This window comes from Trifolium pratense, linkage group LG1, assembly GCF_020283565.1.
Source record: "Trifolium pratense cultivar HEN17-A07 linkage group LG1, ARS_RC_1.1, whole genome shotgun sequence".
In the NCBI taxonomy this organism is placed as follows: domain Eukaryota; kingdom Viridiplantae; phylum Streptophyta; class Magnoliopsida; order Fabales; family Fabaceae; genus Trifolium; species Trifolium pratense.
The window spans coordinates 11387583-11405572 of record NC_060059.1 but is presented as its reverse complement, the minus strand read 5'-3'; the positions used below and the strand labels follow the sequence as shown (position 1 = coordinate 11405572).

General features: G+C 33.5%; 2 protein-coding genes across 4 annotated transcripts; both read right to left on the bottom strand.

The window, feature by feature from the left end:
* Nucleotides 1-2383: 2383 nt before the first annotated feature.
* LOC123920193 (probable LRR receptor-like serine/threonine-protein kinase At3g47570) lies at nt 2384-6967 on the bottom strand. Of its 2 annotated transcripts, XM_045972507.1 has the most exons (3): nt 3928-6967; nt 3466-3835; nt 2384-2760 (listed from the first exon to the last, which is right to left on the bottom strand). In XM_045972507.1, exons 1-2 carry the CDS (start codon nt 6605-6607, stop codon nt 3468-3470), a joined length of 3048 nt encoding a protein of 1015 aa, XP_045828463.1. In that variant the 5' UTR covers nt 6608-6967; the 3' UTR covers nt 2384-2760; nt 3466-3467. The 2 variants fall into 2 exon arrangements, with proteins under 2 accessions (XP_045828463.1, XP_045828382.1); XM_045972426.1 differs by lacking the exon at nt 2384-2760 and having other exon boundaries at nt 3441-3835; nt 3928-6806.
* Nucleotides 6968-7121: 154 nt separating this feature from the next.
* On the bottom strand, nt 7122-12147 carry LOC123920102 (probable LRR receptor-like serine/threonine-protein kinase At3g47570). Of its 2 annotated transcripts, none has more exons than XM_045972270.1 (3): nt 8833-12147; nt 8356-8740; nt 7122-7644 (listed from the first exon to the last, which is right to left on the bottom strand). In XM_045972270.1, the coding sequence occupies exons 1-2, from the start codon at nt 11510-11512 to the stop codon at nt 8358-8360; spliced, it is 3063 nt and encodes a 1020-aa protein (XP_045828226.1). In that variant the 5' UTR covers nt 11513-12147; the 3' UTR covers nt 7122-7644; nt 8356-8357. The 2 variants fall into 2 exon arrangements, with proteins under 2 accessions (XP_045828226.1, XP_045828275.1); XM_045972319.1 differs by having other exon boundaries at nt 7349-7644; nt 8318-8740.
* Nucleotides 12148-17990: the final 5843 nt, after the last annotated feature.

The following is a 17990-nucleotide window of genomic DNA, read 5'->3' as shown; positions in this document are numbered from 1 at the left end:
TTCCATAAAAAATCTATAAAAAACTTATTATTTAAGGGCTTAAAGAGTGCTCCGGGGACACTATTTAGCATTGCCATAAATTTTAATAAAAGATTTAGGTAGTATAGATGAGGTCATAGGTTCAATTTCATTGACAACATTGTAAATAAAAAATAAATAAATTAAATAAAGCGATTTTGGGTAGGGACTAGGGAGGGTTCTTAGAGTATCTTTAATATGAGATTTTAAGATTAAGAACCAAGGTTGTTAATAACAAATTATTAACAATATATAACCACCAAGATCTAACTTATAGTCTGAACTTGAGCCAAGGTAGAGACTTTAACCAGGAGGGGTATTCATAAACTAGTTTAGGTCCTAATTATAACTTAAACAAATTCAGAGGTCATTACAAAATATTTAGTTCCACCTATATAAAAATTCTCAAATAGTTTAGAGGTTTATAGGGTAAAGAATATTTAGTAGGACGTTAAAACGTGAATTTTACTATTTTTAATAAATTTTAATAAAATATTATATCTATTTTTTTTATTTTTTTATTATTATCAAATTCTTTTAAAAAAATAGTAAGATATATTTTAAGACCAATTTTTAGAGGGCCATACATATTAGACATACCAAGTATTTAAACCTTAAAAATTCTGAACCTTTTCTTATGAAAAAGAAAGAAAGTAAGAAAAATGGTCAAGGAATTGAAGTGCAATCCAATGGAAAATTAATCAATTCAACTCTGATTGTTCTTGTTTGCATCTTCTAAATGCTTTTCCAACAATATGGGAAATAGCTGTCAGCGTGAAATAAAAGCACAGAAATATGAGTTTTTTTTTTTTAATTTTAACTTAATTATGAGTTTGATCTCTGACTTGAACAAACAACATCGTTAAAATACTTAGAGAGAATTCGTCATTCACTTAAATCTAATAAAATTTGAGAGATTAATTATTGCAGTTGCGCGCAGATAATGATCCGTTTACTAAAAAAAATAAAGTGGTCAATAAATGAAGCATATATGTATAAAGTTAGGAACACAACTCAGTTTAATTTGAATAAGGGTAATGTAAGGGCATATCTTGAAGATTTGATTTGCAAATGGACCGTTAGACCATATCTATCGTGTGTGTCATGAAGAGACTCTCTATATATCAATATCATGAGACCATAAATAAATAAATAAATAAATAAATAGAATGAAATTAGAAAATTAGGATATTTTAGTTTTGGAAGCTGATCTAGTGGACAAGATTTTTTTTTTTTTTGGTAGAGTGGACAAGAAAACTTTATTCTGGTCATTTTCCGAATATTAATTTTTAGAGATAAATAAAGTTGTAGTTTGACGTGAATCAAAGCAAACCGAATAACTAATTGAACGGTTTGAAGGAACTTACTGTGTATATTCTGTTTTATTCCGGGAGTATGTGACTAAGAAATTCAATAATAGGTACTCCCTCCGGTCCTATATATAAGGAACGCTTGAAAAAAAAATTTGTCATTTTTATAAGAAACACTCTTTAAATTTATTCTTTATTAAATAAATAATCTCTTGTATACCCTTATTAAATTGTATAAAATGCAACATATTTCAAGGTTAGTTTTGAAATATCACATAACATTTTAGAATTTTTAATAAAAAAATAAGTTTCCTTGGTATGTGTATTTTTTCTAATGTGTTGTTTATATATAAGACTGGAGGGAGTATTTTTTTTTTTAAACAATATAATAGGTTAAATAATTGTTCCTGATTTCTATTTCATCACATAAGTTGGCAGCACAAAATTAGTTTAAATAGTAAAATATAAATTTAAATATTTTCGATCATCACATAATTGGTCCCTCCAATATTTTGCTACTGTCTCTCCTACTTATCCTTCCCGGGATAACCTTCATTTTCTTACCTTTTTCTTCTCTCTATACTATAATAATTGCTTAAATATATTCTTGTTTCATGCAAATATATGATTTTTTTATCTTAGTTCTTGTTAAAATATTACTATTACTGATCATACATCATACTGCTGTTATAAAGTATCTCTTGCTGCCATCATAAGCTGCGATATTTTAAGGCCCCATGGTTCTTTTTCACCTTCTGGATTTTATTTTTTTGCCCTTTAATAAAAACTTCGGTTTCTACGAACCGAATTTTTTTTGCCTTGAAAAAAAAATTCGGTTTCTGTTAACCGAAATTTTCCTGAATTTGAACTAGAAAAAACTTCGGTTTCTGCGAACTGAAGTTTTTATCATGGGCAAAATTGGAATATTTGGGGTATAAAAGATACATCGGGGGCCCGAAGAGAAAACATCATAAATGGTGAAAGAGACCCTTAACCCTGGATAGTGGATATATATCACAATGGACTAGATTAAATTGGAGCTAGACATAGGAACATTGATCCCAAAAAATAACCTTCTTCGTTAGCCAATGAACTTATAGAACAATCGGAAGAAGAATATATATAATTCAGCACATTTACGAGTCTGACATTTACATGCCACAAATGAACAGTTTGTATTATTCAACACTGAATTCACAAAGTATTACTCCCACCGGTCCTTATTATAAGAAAATGTTTGCTGTATAGATTTATAGAATGTTTGATGAATCCAGATACATTTTATTAACGGGAACACTAAAAGAAAACAAAACAGAACTGTATGTATGACGACATTATTACACGTAACTAGCGATGTAACATTAGTGTGTTGTGCAGCATTCATAGAAATGGTGAAGTGGTCAAGACCATCAACAAGCTCACCCTTAATAATCTGAAACAAGGCACTAACTAAAGTCAGAAATATGCAGAACAACAGCATGTAACAAAAAATCGACAGCTAACCATATATACTATATGAATAGCAGAAACATGTAATTTTATATGGTTAGGACCAGACACAAGACAAATGAAAACATGCTACATGGGCTAGACCATCTGTGATTCAAGTACTGAACTGCTAACAAATGAACAAGATGTGGTAATAGAATCTTACTAGCAGAAATGGTAGAGTGATCGTGATTCGTGAGGATTCACACTTGGTTGTTTTCTAAATTCAGCGCAAGTGTAACAGATTTGCACAAATTCTAATAGAATAATGATTTTGGAATTTCATTTTAATATTTTATTTTTATATTATTCACAGAATGAGCTTAACCTTTTTAATTGTATGCCTAACACCTTCTAAAATGATAGTGCAAATTCTTTTAAATAGTAAATGGCATGAAATATGTAATCATGTATCTATGAGTTTGTAACTCAAATAGTATTTTCTAGTTCACCAAAGGTGGAGTTATGGGATTCATTTCCCATTTCTAGAATCATGCAAAAGCTAGCCCCCCCTACTATCCAATATAATGGCAAAAGAAATATAAATACAAAACCATAAAATTAGTTGTATAAGTTGGTTGGCATGCATGAGTAGCACAAAACAATGGTACCTCTAAACATTCATTTGGTGATACAAGTAGAAAATTACCTTTAATCCCTTGGATCAGCCAAAGTTTTTGAAATTATATTGAGTTCTGTGATGACTTCCTTGATATTGATCCGTTCTCTTGGAGCCTCCACAGAACAAGATAATCCAATCTTAAATAACGAAGATAAGCACCTCTCAACATTAGGATGCAAATCATTTGCAACTTCTGTTGTTACTTCCATTGAGAGGAGATTTGCATCAACAACCTCCAAAATGTTATTTGGAAATGCAATTTCTACGTAGTTATGGAGGTTGTGCCCATCTTTAAACATTTCATCAGTTGGTCTTCTACCGGTTAACATCTCCAAAAGAAGAATCCCAAAGCTGTACATGTCGCCTTCTGTTGACAATTGAGAATCCATTCCATACTCTGAAATATGCATGTTTCAAACTAATCATTTCTAATTCAAAATTCATAATTTCTATATAATAGTCACAACAGAAGTTTCAAAGTATATATACCTGGAGGAGTATAACCTATAGTCCCTTTTATTCCCATCGAGCTGGTTTGGTTATTTGAGTTACCATCAATTGTTGAAACTAGTCTGGCTAAGCCAAAATCACTCACATGAGCAACCATGTCATCATCAAGAAGGACATTGCTTGGTTTTAAATCACAATGAACAATAGGTTTTTCACATTCATAGTGAAGATAGTGTAATGCAGAAGCAATTCCAAAAACAATTTCCAATCTTTTTTCCAATTTCAGTGTTCTTTGTTGTTCTACATTTTGATGCAACCATTCCTCTAAGCTTCCATTTGTCATGTATTCATAAACTATTGCTTTAAAGTCATTACCTTTGTGATCCACACTCGAGCAACATGTGATAATCTTGACTAGATTTCTATGCCTGATATTTCTAAAAGCATTACATTCGGCAATGAAACTTTTATGAGCTCCTTTCTTCTGAAGGTTTAGAACCTTTATTGCAACAACTCTTTCTTCTGAATTAAGTCTTCCTTTGTACACAAAACCTACACCTCCAGTTCCTATCAAGTTCTGACCAGAGAATCCATCAGTGGCATGGTGTAGTTCTTGGTATGATACCTTTGGAAGTTGCTCAATTGTTGAATCAGTGGATGCTTTTCTCTGCCTTTTCCTCATTAGCTTATAGATGATGAAAGTAAGGACAAATGACAGTAGAAGAAGAAATGCAATTGAGAAGATGATTATGATCAACTTGCGGTGGGTATGGTGTTTTCTCTTTTTCACATCTTTTGGCGGGCAAAGTCGCAGATTCAGTTTTGCTACTCCGCCACAAAGCCTGTCATTTCCGGTCAGTGAAACTCTACTAGCATTCTGGAAAATGCCAAGCAAGGGAACCTCACCCTCCAACTTGTTAAAAGAAGCATCGAACCATTCTAATGCAGAAATATTTTGTAATTCTTGTGGAATTGAACCAGACAAGTTGTTCCTCGATAGGTCAAGTTGTAGAAGACCTTTTAGTGAAGATAAAGAAGATGGTATGTTTCCATCTAAAGAATTACCCTCTAAAAAAAGGTATTCCAAGCTTAAGCAATCTCCAATTATTGCAGGAATGCCACCAGAGAGATGATTTTCTGAGATATCAAGCACTCCAATGTTTCGAAGCAAGCCCACCTCAGGAGGCAAATTACCACTTAATGAGTTGTGTGATAGGTTGAGTAGTATTGATAATGAGGAAAGGCCAAGAAGTTCTGTTGGTATAGCTCCACTAAGGTTGTTCATTGAAAAGTCTACTGCTTGCAACGTTTTGCAATTTCCAATAGTTGAGGGAATCTTTCCAACCAACAAATTGTATGATAAATCCAACAGAGACAATTGACTGAGATTTCCTAAAATAGCTGCCGGAATTTCACCCGAAAGTTTGTTTATTTTTAAAGACAATTCTTGCATTTTATGAAACTTAGAAAAACTCTCTGGAATAACATCAATTAAGAGGTTGTCCTCTATGGACAGGTAAATCAAGTTTACAAGATTTCCCAGTTCTGATGGAATTTTTCCAGATATCAGATTGCCAGCCATAGCAAGTTGTGAGAGATGAGTGGACAAATTGCCAATAACTTTGGGCAAAGGACCTCCAAAGTTATTATCCTGAACAAATACTATATCAAGTTTACTACAGTTTACCAAAGATTTTATAAACTCCCAGTCATCACCACTGGACGATGAATTGCTGCCAAGATGATTTGCGTCTACGGCAAAAATAAAGAGATCTTGTAGTTTCCGAAGATTTGGAATTTGTCCTACAAAATTGTTTAGACCAATATCAAACAATTGCATCCGAGATGCATTACTGATGGACGTTGGGATTGGACCTGAATATTGATTCGAGCCAAACAGAAATTGCCTAAGATTTGGGAGGGTTGTGAACATGTTGGTTGGAAGAGAACCATGGAATTGATTGCCTGCTGTGTAGAGGTCAGTGAGAGATGACATATTGAAAAGTGATAAGGGAAGTGTACCAGATAATCTGTTTTGTGACACTGACATCACGGTTAAGTTTTTTAAAAGGCCTATTTCTTCCGGTATGTTTCCCTCCAAGTAGTTATAAGCAAAAGAAAGAGAAGTGAGGGAAGAAAGATTCCAAATACATGGTGGAATCCGACCGGTTAGATTGTTTTTTGCAACACTGAAAAAATGAAGCTTGGTAAGGGAGTGAATCTCCATTGGTATTTGGCCAATAAAATGATTCCCATCTAATCCAATCTCCCCCAGTTGAGAGCAATTTGTCAAACTGATTGGAAATTGACCTTGTAAAGTGTTATTTTCCAAAGAGATGGCCTGCAGTCGAAATAAACGGCCTAATTCTCGCGGCATATTGTCATGGAAGCGATTATTATCAAGGTAGAGGATCCTCAGAAAGGAAAGATTACCAACGTGAGGTGATATAACACCTCGCAGCTGATATCCTGCCAACTTTATCTCTGTGACTCTTTGATGTTTTCGACTGCAAGTTACTCCATGCCACTTGCAAAAGTGGCTAGAACTATTCCAAGAGTTTAATACTCCCAAAGGATCACTCGTTATTGATTTTTTGAATATGATTAATGCAGAATAGTCAGTCTCGTTTCCTAAGGCAGAGGCCGATTTGTTTAGGAAATTTAAAGTAAAGAGATGAAACAAGACAAGGCGGCATATAGACCAAAAGACAGGTAACATGGTTGTTGAATTGAAGTTGCTAAAATTGTAGAATTGCTAAGTCTGTTATCACTATCACAAATAGGATGTATGATGAATGTATATGTGTATAAAGTATGAATATAGCCAAACCAGGTGAGTGGAGTTTGCATTTGGAACAAAATTCAACTCTCATATTGGTATATTACCTATTCAATCGTTGAAATAATGATGACAAAGAACTATCACAAATAATAAATTAAAGAAAGATGGCAAGACATTAAGACCAAATAAACACTCTATAACTCTAAATAAAATATTACCTAGGTCTTTGACTAAGGTATGCAAAAGCACTTAGTATTAAAATGTTAGCAGTATGACCCGTGAAAGAAAACAATAATTGAAGGAACTTGTGGGTGTATATTCTGTTTTATTCAGTCAGTGCATGTGACTAACAAATTCAATAATAGGTATTTGTTCATTAGTTTAACTAACGAGTTTAATTTCTATATTACATATAGATTTAATCATATGCTGCAACATCATTTAATAAATGTGATAAACCTATGTGTTTTTAAACATAGGCACGATATGATAACATTTTTTTTTTTTGGTACAATGGGAAAAAGAAAAAAAAAAAAAGAAATAAGGAGATAAACAATGAGGATTTTGTATTTTCTCAAATTATTGTTAGTATGAGCTAACAATGAGGATTTTCTCATATTTCTGTTATATGAGATAACTCGTAAAAAGTGTATTGAACCCTTGATAATTTCTGTCTTAGGCGAATATATCTAACAAGACAGCTCATTTAAGAGTACAACCTTTACATGCCACAAATCAGCAGTTTTATATTATTCAACACTATGTCCATACATTTTATTAATCGAGAACACTAAGAGGGAACAAATCAGACTAAATGATAACACTATTACACATAAGTGATTTAACTAGCGATATTGTGCAGCATTCATAGAAATGATGAAGTGGTGAAGTCCATCAACCAGCTCAGCTCACCCTTGTCAATCATCCTCAATTTTTGTGTATCCTGGATGTAGAAATTGTTGGTGACGAAGGGTCTGAATAAAACACTTACTGAAGTCAGAAATGTGCGTAACAGCATGTGACAAAAAATCGATAGCTAACCAGATACTATAAGAACAGCAGAAACATGTAATTTTATATGGTTAGGACGGGACAAAAACTTCCGGATTAACAAATTATGAGAAATGAAAACATGTAACAAACATGCTACATGGGTGGCACGCTACACCTGAATCTGTGATCCAAGTACTAGAACTGCTGAAAAAGGAACAAGACGTGATGATAGAATCTTATTAGCAGAAATGGTAGACTGATCGTGAGGATTCACACTTGGTTGTTTTTCTGAATTCAGCGCAAGTTTAAAATATTTGCACAAATTCTAATAGAATAATGATTTTGAAATTTCATTTTAATATTTTATTTTTATATTATTCACTGAATGAGCTTAACTTTTTTAATTGTATGCCTAACACCTTCTAAAATGATAGTGAAAATTCTTTTTAAATAGTAAATGGCATGAAATATGTAATCATGTATCTATGAGTTTGTAACTCAAATAGTATTTTCTAGTTTCCCAAAGGTGGGAGTTATGGGGTCCGTTTCCCATTTCTTGAATCATGCAAAAGCTAAACAAATAAAAATAAAAGTACAAAACCATAAAATTAGTTGTATAAGTTGGCATACATGAGTAGCACAAAAGAAAGGTACCTCTAAATATTCTTTTGGTGATACAAGTAGAAAATTACCTTTAACCCCTTGGATCAGCCAAAGCTTTCAAAATTATATTGAGTTCTGTGATGACTTCCTTGATATTGATTCGTTCTCTTGGAGACTCCACTGAACAAGATAATCCAATCTTAAATAAAGAAGATAAACACCTTTCAACATTAGGATGCAAATGAATTGCAACCTCGGTTGTTACTGCAACATGGTCATTTTCCATTGAGAGTAGAGTGGCATCGACAATCTCCAAAATGTTATTTGGAAATGCAATTTTTACATAGTTATGGAGGTTGTACCCATCTTTAAACATTTCATCAATTGGTCTTCTCCCGGTTAACATCTCCAAAAGAAGAATCCCAAAGCTATACATGTCGCCTTCTGTTGAAAGTTGAGAATCCATTCCATACTCTGAAATATGCATGTTTCAAACTAATCATTTCTAATTCAAAACTCATAATTTCTATATAACAGTCACAAAAGAAGTTTAAAAATATATATACCTGGAGGAGTATAACCTATAGTCCCTTTTATCCCCATCGAGCTGGTTTGGTTATTGGAGTTACCATCAATTGTTGAAACAAGTCTAGCTATGCCAAAATCACTCACATGAGCAACCATGTCATCATCAAGAAGGACATTGCTTGGTTTTAAATCACAATGAACAATAGGCTTCTCACAGTCATGGTGAAGATAGTGTAATGCAGAAGCAATTCCAAAAACAATTTCTAATCTTTCTTCCAATGGCAGTGTTCTTTGTAGTTCTGCATTTTGATGCAACCATTCCTCTAAGCTTCCATTTGTCATGAATTCATAAACTATTGCTTTAAAGTCATTACCTTTGTGATCCACACTCGAGCAACATGTGATAATCTTGACTAGATTTCTATGCCTGATATTTCTAAAAGCATTACATTCGGCAATGAAACTTTTATGAGCTCCTTTCTTCTGAAGGTTTAGAACCTTTATTGCAACAATTCTTTCTTCTGAATTAAGTCTTCCTTTGTACACAAAACCTACACCTCCGGTTCCTATCAAGTTCTGAACCGAGAATCCATCAGTGGCATGGTGTAGTTCTTGGTATGATACCTTTGGAAGTTGCTCAATTGTTGAATCAGTGGATGCTTTTCTCTGCCTTTTCCTCATTAGCTTATAGATGATGAAAGTAAGGACAAATGACAGTAGAAGAAGAAATGCAATTGAGAAGATGATTATGATCAACTTGCGGTGGGTATGGTGTTTTCTCTTTTTCACATCTTTTGGCGGGCAAAGTCGCAGATTCAGTTTTGCTACTCCGCCACAAAGCCTGTCATTTCCGGTCAGTGAAACTCTACTAGCATTCTGGAAAATGCCATGCAAGGGAACCTCACCCTCCAACTTGTTAAAAGAAGCATTGAACCATTCTAATGCAGAAATATTTTGTAATTCTTGTGGAATTGAACCAGACAAGTTGTTCCTCGATAGGTCAAGTTGTAGAAGACCTTTTAGTGAAGATAAAGAAGATGGTATGTTTCCATCTAAAGAATTAGCCTCTAAAAAAAGGTATTCCAAGCTTAAGCAATCTCCAATTATTGCAGGAATGCCACCAGAGAGATGATTTTCTGAGATATCAAGCATTCCAATGTTTCGAAGCAAGCCCACCTCAGGAGGCAAATTACCACTTAATGAGTTGTGTGATAGGTTGAGTAGTATTGATAATGAGGAAAGGCCAAGAAGTTCTGTTGGTATAGCTCCACTAAGGTTGTTCATTGAGAAGTCTACTCCTTGCAACATTTTGCAATTTCCAATAGTTGAAGGAATCTTTCCAACCAACAAATTGTCTGATAAATCCAACAGAGACAATTGACTGAGATTTCCTAAAATAGCTGCCGGAATTTCACCTGAAAGTTTGTTTATTTTTAAATACAATTCTTGCATTTTTTGAAACTTAGAAAAACTCTCTGGAATAACATCAGTTAAGAGGTTGTCCTGTATGGACAAGTAAATCAAGTTTACAAGATTTCCCAGTTCTGTTGGGATTTTTCCAGATATCAGATTACTAGCCATACCAAGTTGTGAGAGATGGGTGGACAAATTTCCAATAAATTTGGGCAACGGACCTCCAAAGTTATTATGCTGAACAAATACTATATCAAGTTTACTACAGTTTACCAAAGATTTTATAAACTCCCAGTCATCACCACCGGATGATGAATTGCTGCCAAGATGATTTGCATCTACGGCAAAAATGGAAAGATCTTGTAGTTTTCCAAGATTTGGAATTTGTCCAACAAAATTGTTTAGACCAATATCAAACAATTGCATCCGAGATGCATTACTGAGGGATGCTGGGATTTTACCTGTTAAGTGATTAGAGCCAAACAGAAATTTCCTAAGATTTGGGAGGGTTGTGAATATGTTGGTTGGAAGAGAACCGTTGAATTGATTGACTGCTGTGTAGAGGTGAGTTAGAGATGACAAATTGTAAAGTGATAAGGGAAGCGTACCAGACAATCCGGTTTGTGTCACTGACATCCTTGTCAAGTGTTTTAAAAGGCCTATTTCTTCTGGTATGTTTCCCTCCAAGTAGTTAAAAGCAAAAGAGAGAACAGTGATGGAAGAAAGATTCCACATAGAAGGTGGAATTCTTCCAGTTAGATTGTTTTCTCCAACATTCAAATATTCAAGTTTGGCAAGGGAGTGAATCTCCATTGGTATTTGGCCAATAAAATGATTCCCGTATAATCTGAGCTTCCTCAGTTGAGAGCAATTTGTCAGACTGATTGGAAATTGACCTTGTAAAGTGTTATTTTCCAAAGAGATGTTCTGCAGTCGAAATAAACGGCCTAATTCTCGTGGGATATTGGCATGGAAGCGATTATCATCAAGGTAGAGGATTCTCAAAAAGGAAAGATTACCAACGTGAGGTGATATAGAACCTTGTAGTTGGTATCCTTCCAACTCTATCTCTGTGACTCTTTGATGGCTTTGACCGCAAGTTACTCCATGCCACTTGCAAAAGTGGCTAGAACTATTCCAAGAGTTTAATACTCCAAAAGGGTCACTCGTTACTGATTTTTTGAATTCGAGTAATGCAGAATGGTCAGTCTCATTTCCTAAGGCAGAGGCTGATTTGTTTAGGAAATTTGAAGTAAAGACAAGAAACAAGACAAGGCGGCGTATGGACCAAAAGACAGGAATCATGGTTGTTTGAATTAAAGTTTCTAAAATTGTAGAATTGCTAAGTCTTTTGTCACAAATCGGTTGTGTGTATGTAAGTATGTATATAGCCAAACCAAGTGTGAGTGGAGTTTGGAATTGGAACAAAATTCAACTCTCATTATCTCATAGTCATAGTGATTAGTCGTATGTATACCCAGTCAATTGTTGAAAAAATGATGATATAGAGTCATAACAAATAATAATTTAAAGAAAGATATTAAGACCAAATAAATACTACTCTAATAACTCTAAATAAAATACTCCGTAGAATATAGGAGGTCCCACAAGGGTAACTCGATTGGTAGTTACTAGCGATATTATCGGAGAGTCGGGGTTCGAACCCCGAATTCTTCATTTATCCTTCTTATAAAGTGAGTCTAGCTACTAAACTACTGGATAAAAAAATAAAATAAAAAACACCAAATTTAAGAGTATTTTGTCGCCACATGTCATGTTGGTCTCACATAATAACTTTTCTCTCGTAAACTTGAGATCAATCTTATAAGCAAACAATTGAATACAGCTTATGATTACGTTAATCCTAATGATAAGGATTGACCAAGGGTAATATAAAATGTTAGCAATATCAGAGAAAATTACTCATTGATATAGTAATAATTAAAGGGTCGTGCTAAACAATGCCCCTGGGGCACTTGTTAAGCATACCTAAAAAGGAAATAAAAAATAAACTTTATATTGAAAAGACAACTTTTTATACTTTTGAGACATTGAACGCACGCAGTTCGAGACAAAATTTCTATTTTAACATGCTTAACCAGTGCCCTAGCATTTTCCATAATTAAATTTTGAAATGAATAATGAAATAATTAAAAAATTACTTGGAAGAATGAATGAGATGTGAGTGATTGGGTAAGTCTCCGGTGGAGTGGCGGTCAATGGTGTTTGAATAATGGTTGTTGATATGATGTGATGTGATGGGGGTGCCAAAAGTCAAGGTTCAACGCCGACGAAGAAAATGTGAAGAAGTAAAAGTAAAACAGCAACACAACGCAATCCATCGATGCCTTTTCAACTTCTTCTTTTTCCCGGTGTAAATCATACTCACACCCAAAATAAATGATTTAGTTGATCACATGTTTATTAATGGAGAACTTTAATCATTAATATTTTAAATTATCTATTATTATTAACAAATATAAAAATTATATATTTTGAAAATACTCATCAAGATAAATCAAACATCTCATATGCTAATATATTTGCATATACATATTAGTAGAAAAATGATATAGGAATATACTTTTTGAATCTAGAACTAGGATAATGGTCTGATAGATGCTAAACTCTTGGAATAGATTTAGGTTTAACATTCACTTAAAATATTGGATTTTAATGTTATTATATTGATTAATCACCCGAGAGATCGGAGGTTGATAGGTATAATAGATATGTCGTCGTTCTCTGGGCACGGAAATGCACGATGAGCAATACATAATAATATTGGTTAATAACTAGAATCTATATAACTGATTAGGAAAATATATATATAAATGAGTTAATTAAGTCTAATCTCAGCAATCTCATATCTCTATTAATTTACTCATCTCTTGTCATTGTTATATTTTCACAACTTATCACAAACAAATACCTTTGAATCACTCAAATTAAAATTATATTAATTGTTGAATACACTAATATCGCACTAGTCTCTGTGGAGACGATAACAAATATACTTACTTTTGTACTTCAACACTAATACTAAGGGTGGCAAAGTGGGCCGACTTGTCCTGTTTAAGATCTCCCAAAAAGCGGGGCGGAGCGGGCCAACTTAGGTGTTCGAGACCGCATAAAGATATTTTTTAATAACACATAATAGAACATCAAGAAATCTTAATGTCAATGTCAAAATTCTTCAACAACATAAATAAAACAACTTAGCTATAACACCAAAAAACCGAAAACAAACACATATTAAAACACCAAAATAATTCACTTGGTTCAAAAGCAAGAAAACCTCAGCCTTAGAAATATATAGAGTACATATATTTATATAAGGAAGAAGGAAATATCAATTTTTTAACAATAAAGATAAGAAGAAAAAAAAATAGTGGATTGGACTCTTCAATGGACTACCCAATTTTTATTTTAAGAAAAAATAATAAAAAATCAGGTGGAAAAACCCACCCCACCCATGCCTTTTTTTAAGCGGGCCAACTTAAGATACCGAGCTGAAAATCTTAGTCTGACTTATCAAAAATGGCTGGTCAAACAAGTCAGCCCGGCGGGCCACTTAATACAATAAAAAAAAAAATCAATCTTTAAAATGGAGAACAAATTTAAGCCAAACAAATAATTAGAAAAACCAAATTTATACATACATGTGAGGTGAGGGATTAAAACCAATATTTAGAAAAACCAGAGTCTCTGGTTGGACTAATCTAACCAGGAACGAGTGGGGTGGCTAGTTGGGGCCATATATTGGAACAATCATGCACTAAAAGTGGTGTGACTATGTGATTTGGTAAAAATCCATAAAATCACTGACCAAATAGATTTTACAAACCGAACCGATTTAATGAAAAGGTTTTTTGGTAAAGACAAATATATTGAGAAAATTAACCACGCAAATGGGCACGTCAAATACAAAGGCATGTAGACATTTCCTCAATCCAAAAAAAATCATCATTTTTAATTGCAAATTTGGCTAGACAATGGGCCACCTGATCAGTGGATTTATAATTTATAATAGAAATTAAAGTCTAGGAGTCCGTTTGATCTGCAAAATATTAATACTGGACAGAACAGTACAAGACAGAACAGCACAAGACAAACGTTTAAGGTATTGAACAAACTTTGTGTTGTACGATGTTTGGTGGACAAAATGTTATTTTGGTATTTTAGACAACTTGTGTTGAGGACAAAAAGTTGTCCCGTGGTTCTGTGGGGGACAAGAATTTCAAGTTTTGTCCTGTTCCTTGGCCACCAGTTTGTCCAGTACCAGGAACAGTTTTAAAATCAAACACAGTACAACATGAGTTGTCCTGTCCAGTCTCTTATTTTTTAGCAAATCAAACGCACCCTAGAATAGTTAAATGAGATTTTAAAGCGCGATATTTATCCAAGATAAAACGAAGAAAACCATGGTACATTTTCTTTTCCAAAGGTCATTATTCCTAAACCTCCACACTCCTTTGGTCACATATTCGCTCATTTAATTTCACCTCTATTTTTTTTTACACGTGCTATACTTGATTTGTTTTCTTTGCCTTGTAAGGTTCGACATTGGGACCTCACTTTGAGAGTTTCATTATAATTTGAACCGAGGATTTCATTTGAGAACTCTTAAAAGTGAATTCCAAATTTCTTAGAGAGGCAAAAAAAAAAAAACTAAGTAAAGAACATCAAAAAAGAGCAACACCATAGTAGAACATTAGTAACACCCTCAGACTAACCTCATAAATATGTTAGGTGGTTCAGTGAACCGGATACTGATGGTGAAAACAAAAAAAAATAACGTTAATGTTATTAGAATTTAAACTTTGTGCCATTAATTTATAAGATTAAACTCTTAACATTAATACTCAATCCGGTCCTTAATATAAGAGATTTTTTTTTTCAGATTCATTGAGTTTCTAATATATCTAGTTTATAATATAGATCAAATACATAAGGGGAAACGAAGGTGGTATTAAGAACCTTTAGTAAAAAAAATTAATATTAAGAACCTTAAATAGTAACTTTTTATAAAAGTTTGTGCATCAGATACATCGGTAATTGAACAATTTGACTTTTTAAAGAATAATTACTTAATATGAAATCTTTAAAAAATGTTCCGGAGACACTCGTTACGAAGATCTTAAATAAAAAATAGGAAATACATAAATTGAAGGATCTTGGTAACGAGTGTCTCCGAGACATTTTTTAAGGATTTCATATTAAGTAATTATTCTTTAAAAAGTCAAATTGTTCAATTTCCAATGTATCTAATGCACAAACTTTTATAAAAAGTTACCGTACAAGGTTCTTAATTTTTTTTTTTACTAAAGATTCTTAATACTACCTACGCTTCCCCTTATATATTTGGTCTATATTATAGACTACATACATTATAAACTCAATGAATTCGAAAAAACAAATCTTCTCTTATATTAAGGACTGAATTGAGTATTAATATTAAGATTTTAATATTATAAATTAAAGGTACAAAGTTTAAATTCTAATAACATTAAAAATTTTTTTTTTTCACCATCATTATCTGGTCCACCGGACCGCCTAACCTGTTTCGGAATAATGTCTTCAGAAGACTGAGTTTTACGCTTCTTTCCTTCAGAAGGGCGGGGCAAGCAGTTTCATCATCATGTGATTCATGTTCAACAGACCCATCAACAGGATGTGGCATTGTCCAATCTAATATATTATCTGACATCGGTTTAATAAAAAAATCAAAATTAACAAAAGTGTCAAACTGATGATATTTCAATATTACAAAAGCTAAGAATGAGTTGATTAGTTCATGAATGCAATTGCAAGCAAAAGCAAAAGAGGTAAACACAGAGCAAACAAGATGATGAGTTCATTTTATTACGTAGCTTCCAAAGAACTATTGTGACAGAACCCATAAATCACAAGCAAAAATCACAAACAAAAAACACAAGCAAAAATCACAAACTCACACGAACTGAAACCCATAAAATCAAACGAAATGGAAGGTTAATACCTTGTAGTAGTCAAACGCCGAAATCAAAAGGTTGTGGAGAGACGCCGAAATCAAACAAACTGAAACCCATAATCAATACCCAAAGAAATGAACAGGGATGGTTCGATTTAGGAATTATATCTCCATTTTTGGGATGATTTGATTTTGGTTTTGATTTTAGATTTTGGGAACTAGGGTTTGTGTTTTGGAGCTAAGAACAGTTCGTGAAAAGTGAAAAGTTGCTTACTCCCTCAGGACACGAATATAAGTAAAAATGTATTTTTTAGATTCATTGAATATTGGATATATTTTAACTATATTATAGTTCAGATACATCAATTATTCAATGAATCTAAAAAATGCATTTTTGCTTATATTTGTGTCCGGGGGGAGTAATAGTTAAAAGTGAAAACTCGAAAGAAATAAAATTATGCAGTTCGGTTCAAACGGTTTGGTTTAGTTATTAACAGTTCGGTTCACGGTTAATGAATTGTCCTGAATTATTGGTTCGATTCATAAATTTATGATTTGGTTCGGTTATTTTAGGTTTGGTTCGATTTGGTAGTTCGATTCAGGTCATGGTTTTAAATGATAAGTCCTACCCTCGGTTGTTACACTGATCACAAAATTATTTAATTAATAATAATATAAAAAAACATATAAAAGCATCCTCAGTTGTTTTGGACTTTTGGGGTCAAGAAGCATTTAACTTAGAGAATTATTTTTGCCACCCTACTGATTCTGGGGCGCGCCTTATGAAATTACCAGAGTACCCCTATTCGTGCCTTAGGTCATTGAATATTGTCCATCGCTTAAGTAACGGAGGTGTATTTTGTTTACCAGCTGAGGGCGCACACCCTACCATGGCACCCTATTACGTTTTGCCCTCCACGACTTAGGTAGCGGACATACATTTGACAGAAAAGCAAAGACATCAATAGAATAGTGATAAATTTTCATTACAAAACAAAACATATTATTACATTGTGATTCCTTACATACTTATTAGTTGAAAGAAATACAAAACGAAAAAACCGATTAATCATAATGATCAAACTTGTTGGAGGGGGTTATAAACCACTTTATAACACCCTCCCCAACCACAAACTTAAGGTGAACGAATCCGCATGAACCACCACCTCTTCCTTCTCCTACTGAACCACCACCTCATCCTCCTCCACCTCCTCCACATTTTGGGGTAAAAAAGATAAACGGGTTGGATCCCTTCCGATTAATCATAATGATCTTAAGAGGCCTCAAAAAGTCCCTCGCCGATTAACATAATGATCTCAATCGCCGCCATGAAAGAACATGCATGCGTAAGATCATTATGATTAATCGGCGACGGACATTGAAGTCGTAAACGCCTAAAAACAACAAAAGTACAATAACAAAACACAAAACTTAAACAAAATTTGAGAGAAGAAATGAGAATGAGAAGAAATGAAAACAAAGGTTTGAATTTATATAATTCTTGCTTGAATCCCATTGGACGAAATTGGAAACAGTCTCTTTAATGTCCAATAAAAACTCCTCACCATCCTTGACCATTGACTGTTATCAAAGATCACAAAAATTTTGACCACCGACCAACCGCGACTTAGGTCGCGGAATCAATTCGTAGAGTGGTCGTGACATAAGTCGCGGATGTACGGTGGTCAGAATTTGTGTGGACTTAAACGCACCAGAACGTGTATAAATAGGGGTGGGTGGATGTTTTATTCACTCATTAACTCATTCATTCACACCAAATAAAAAAAAAATGAATGCTTTAATTAAGAACATATAGGAGAAAAAATATTA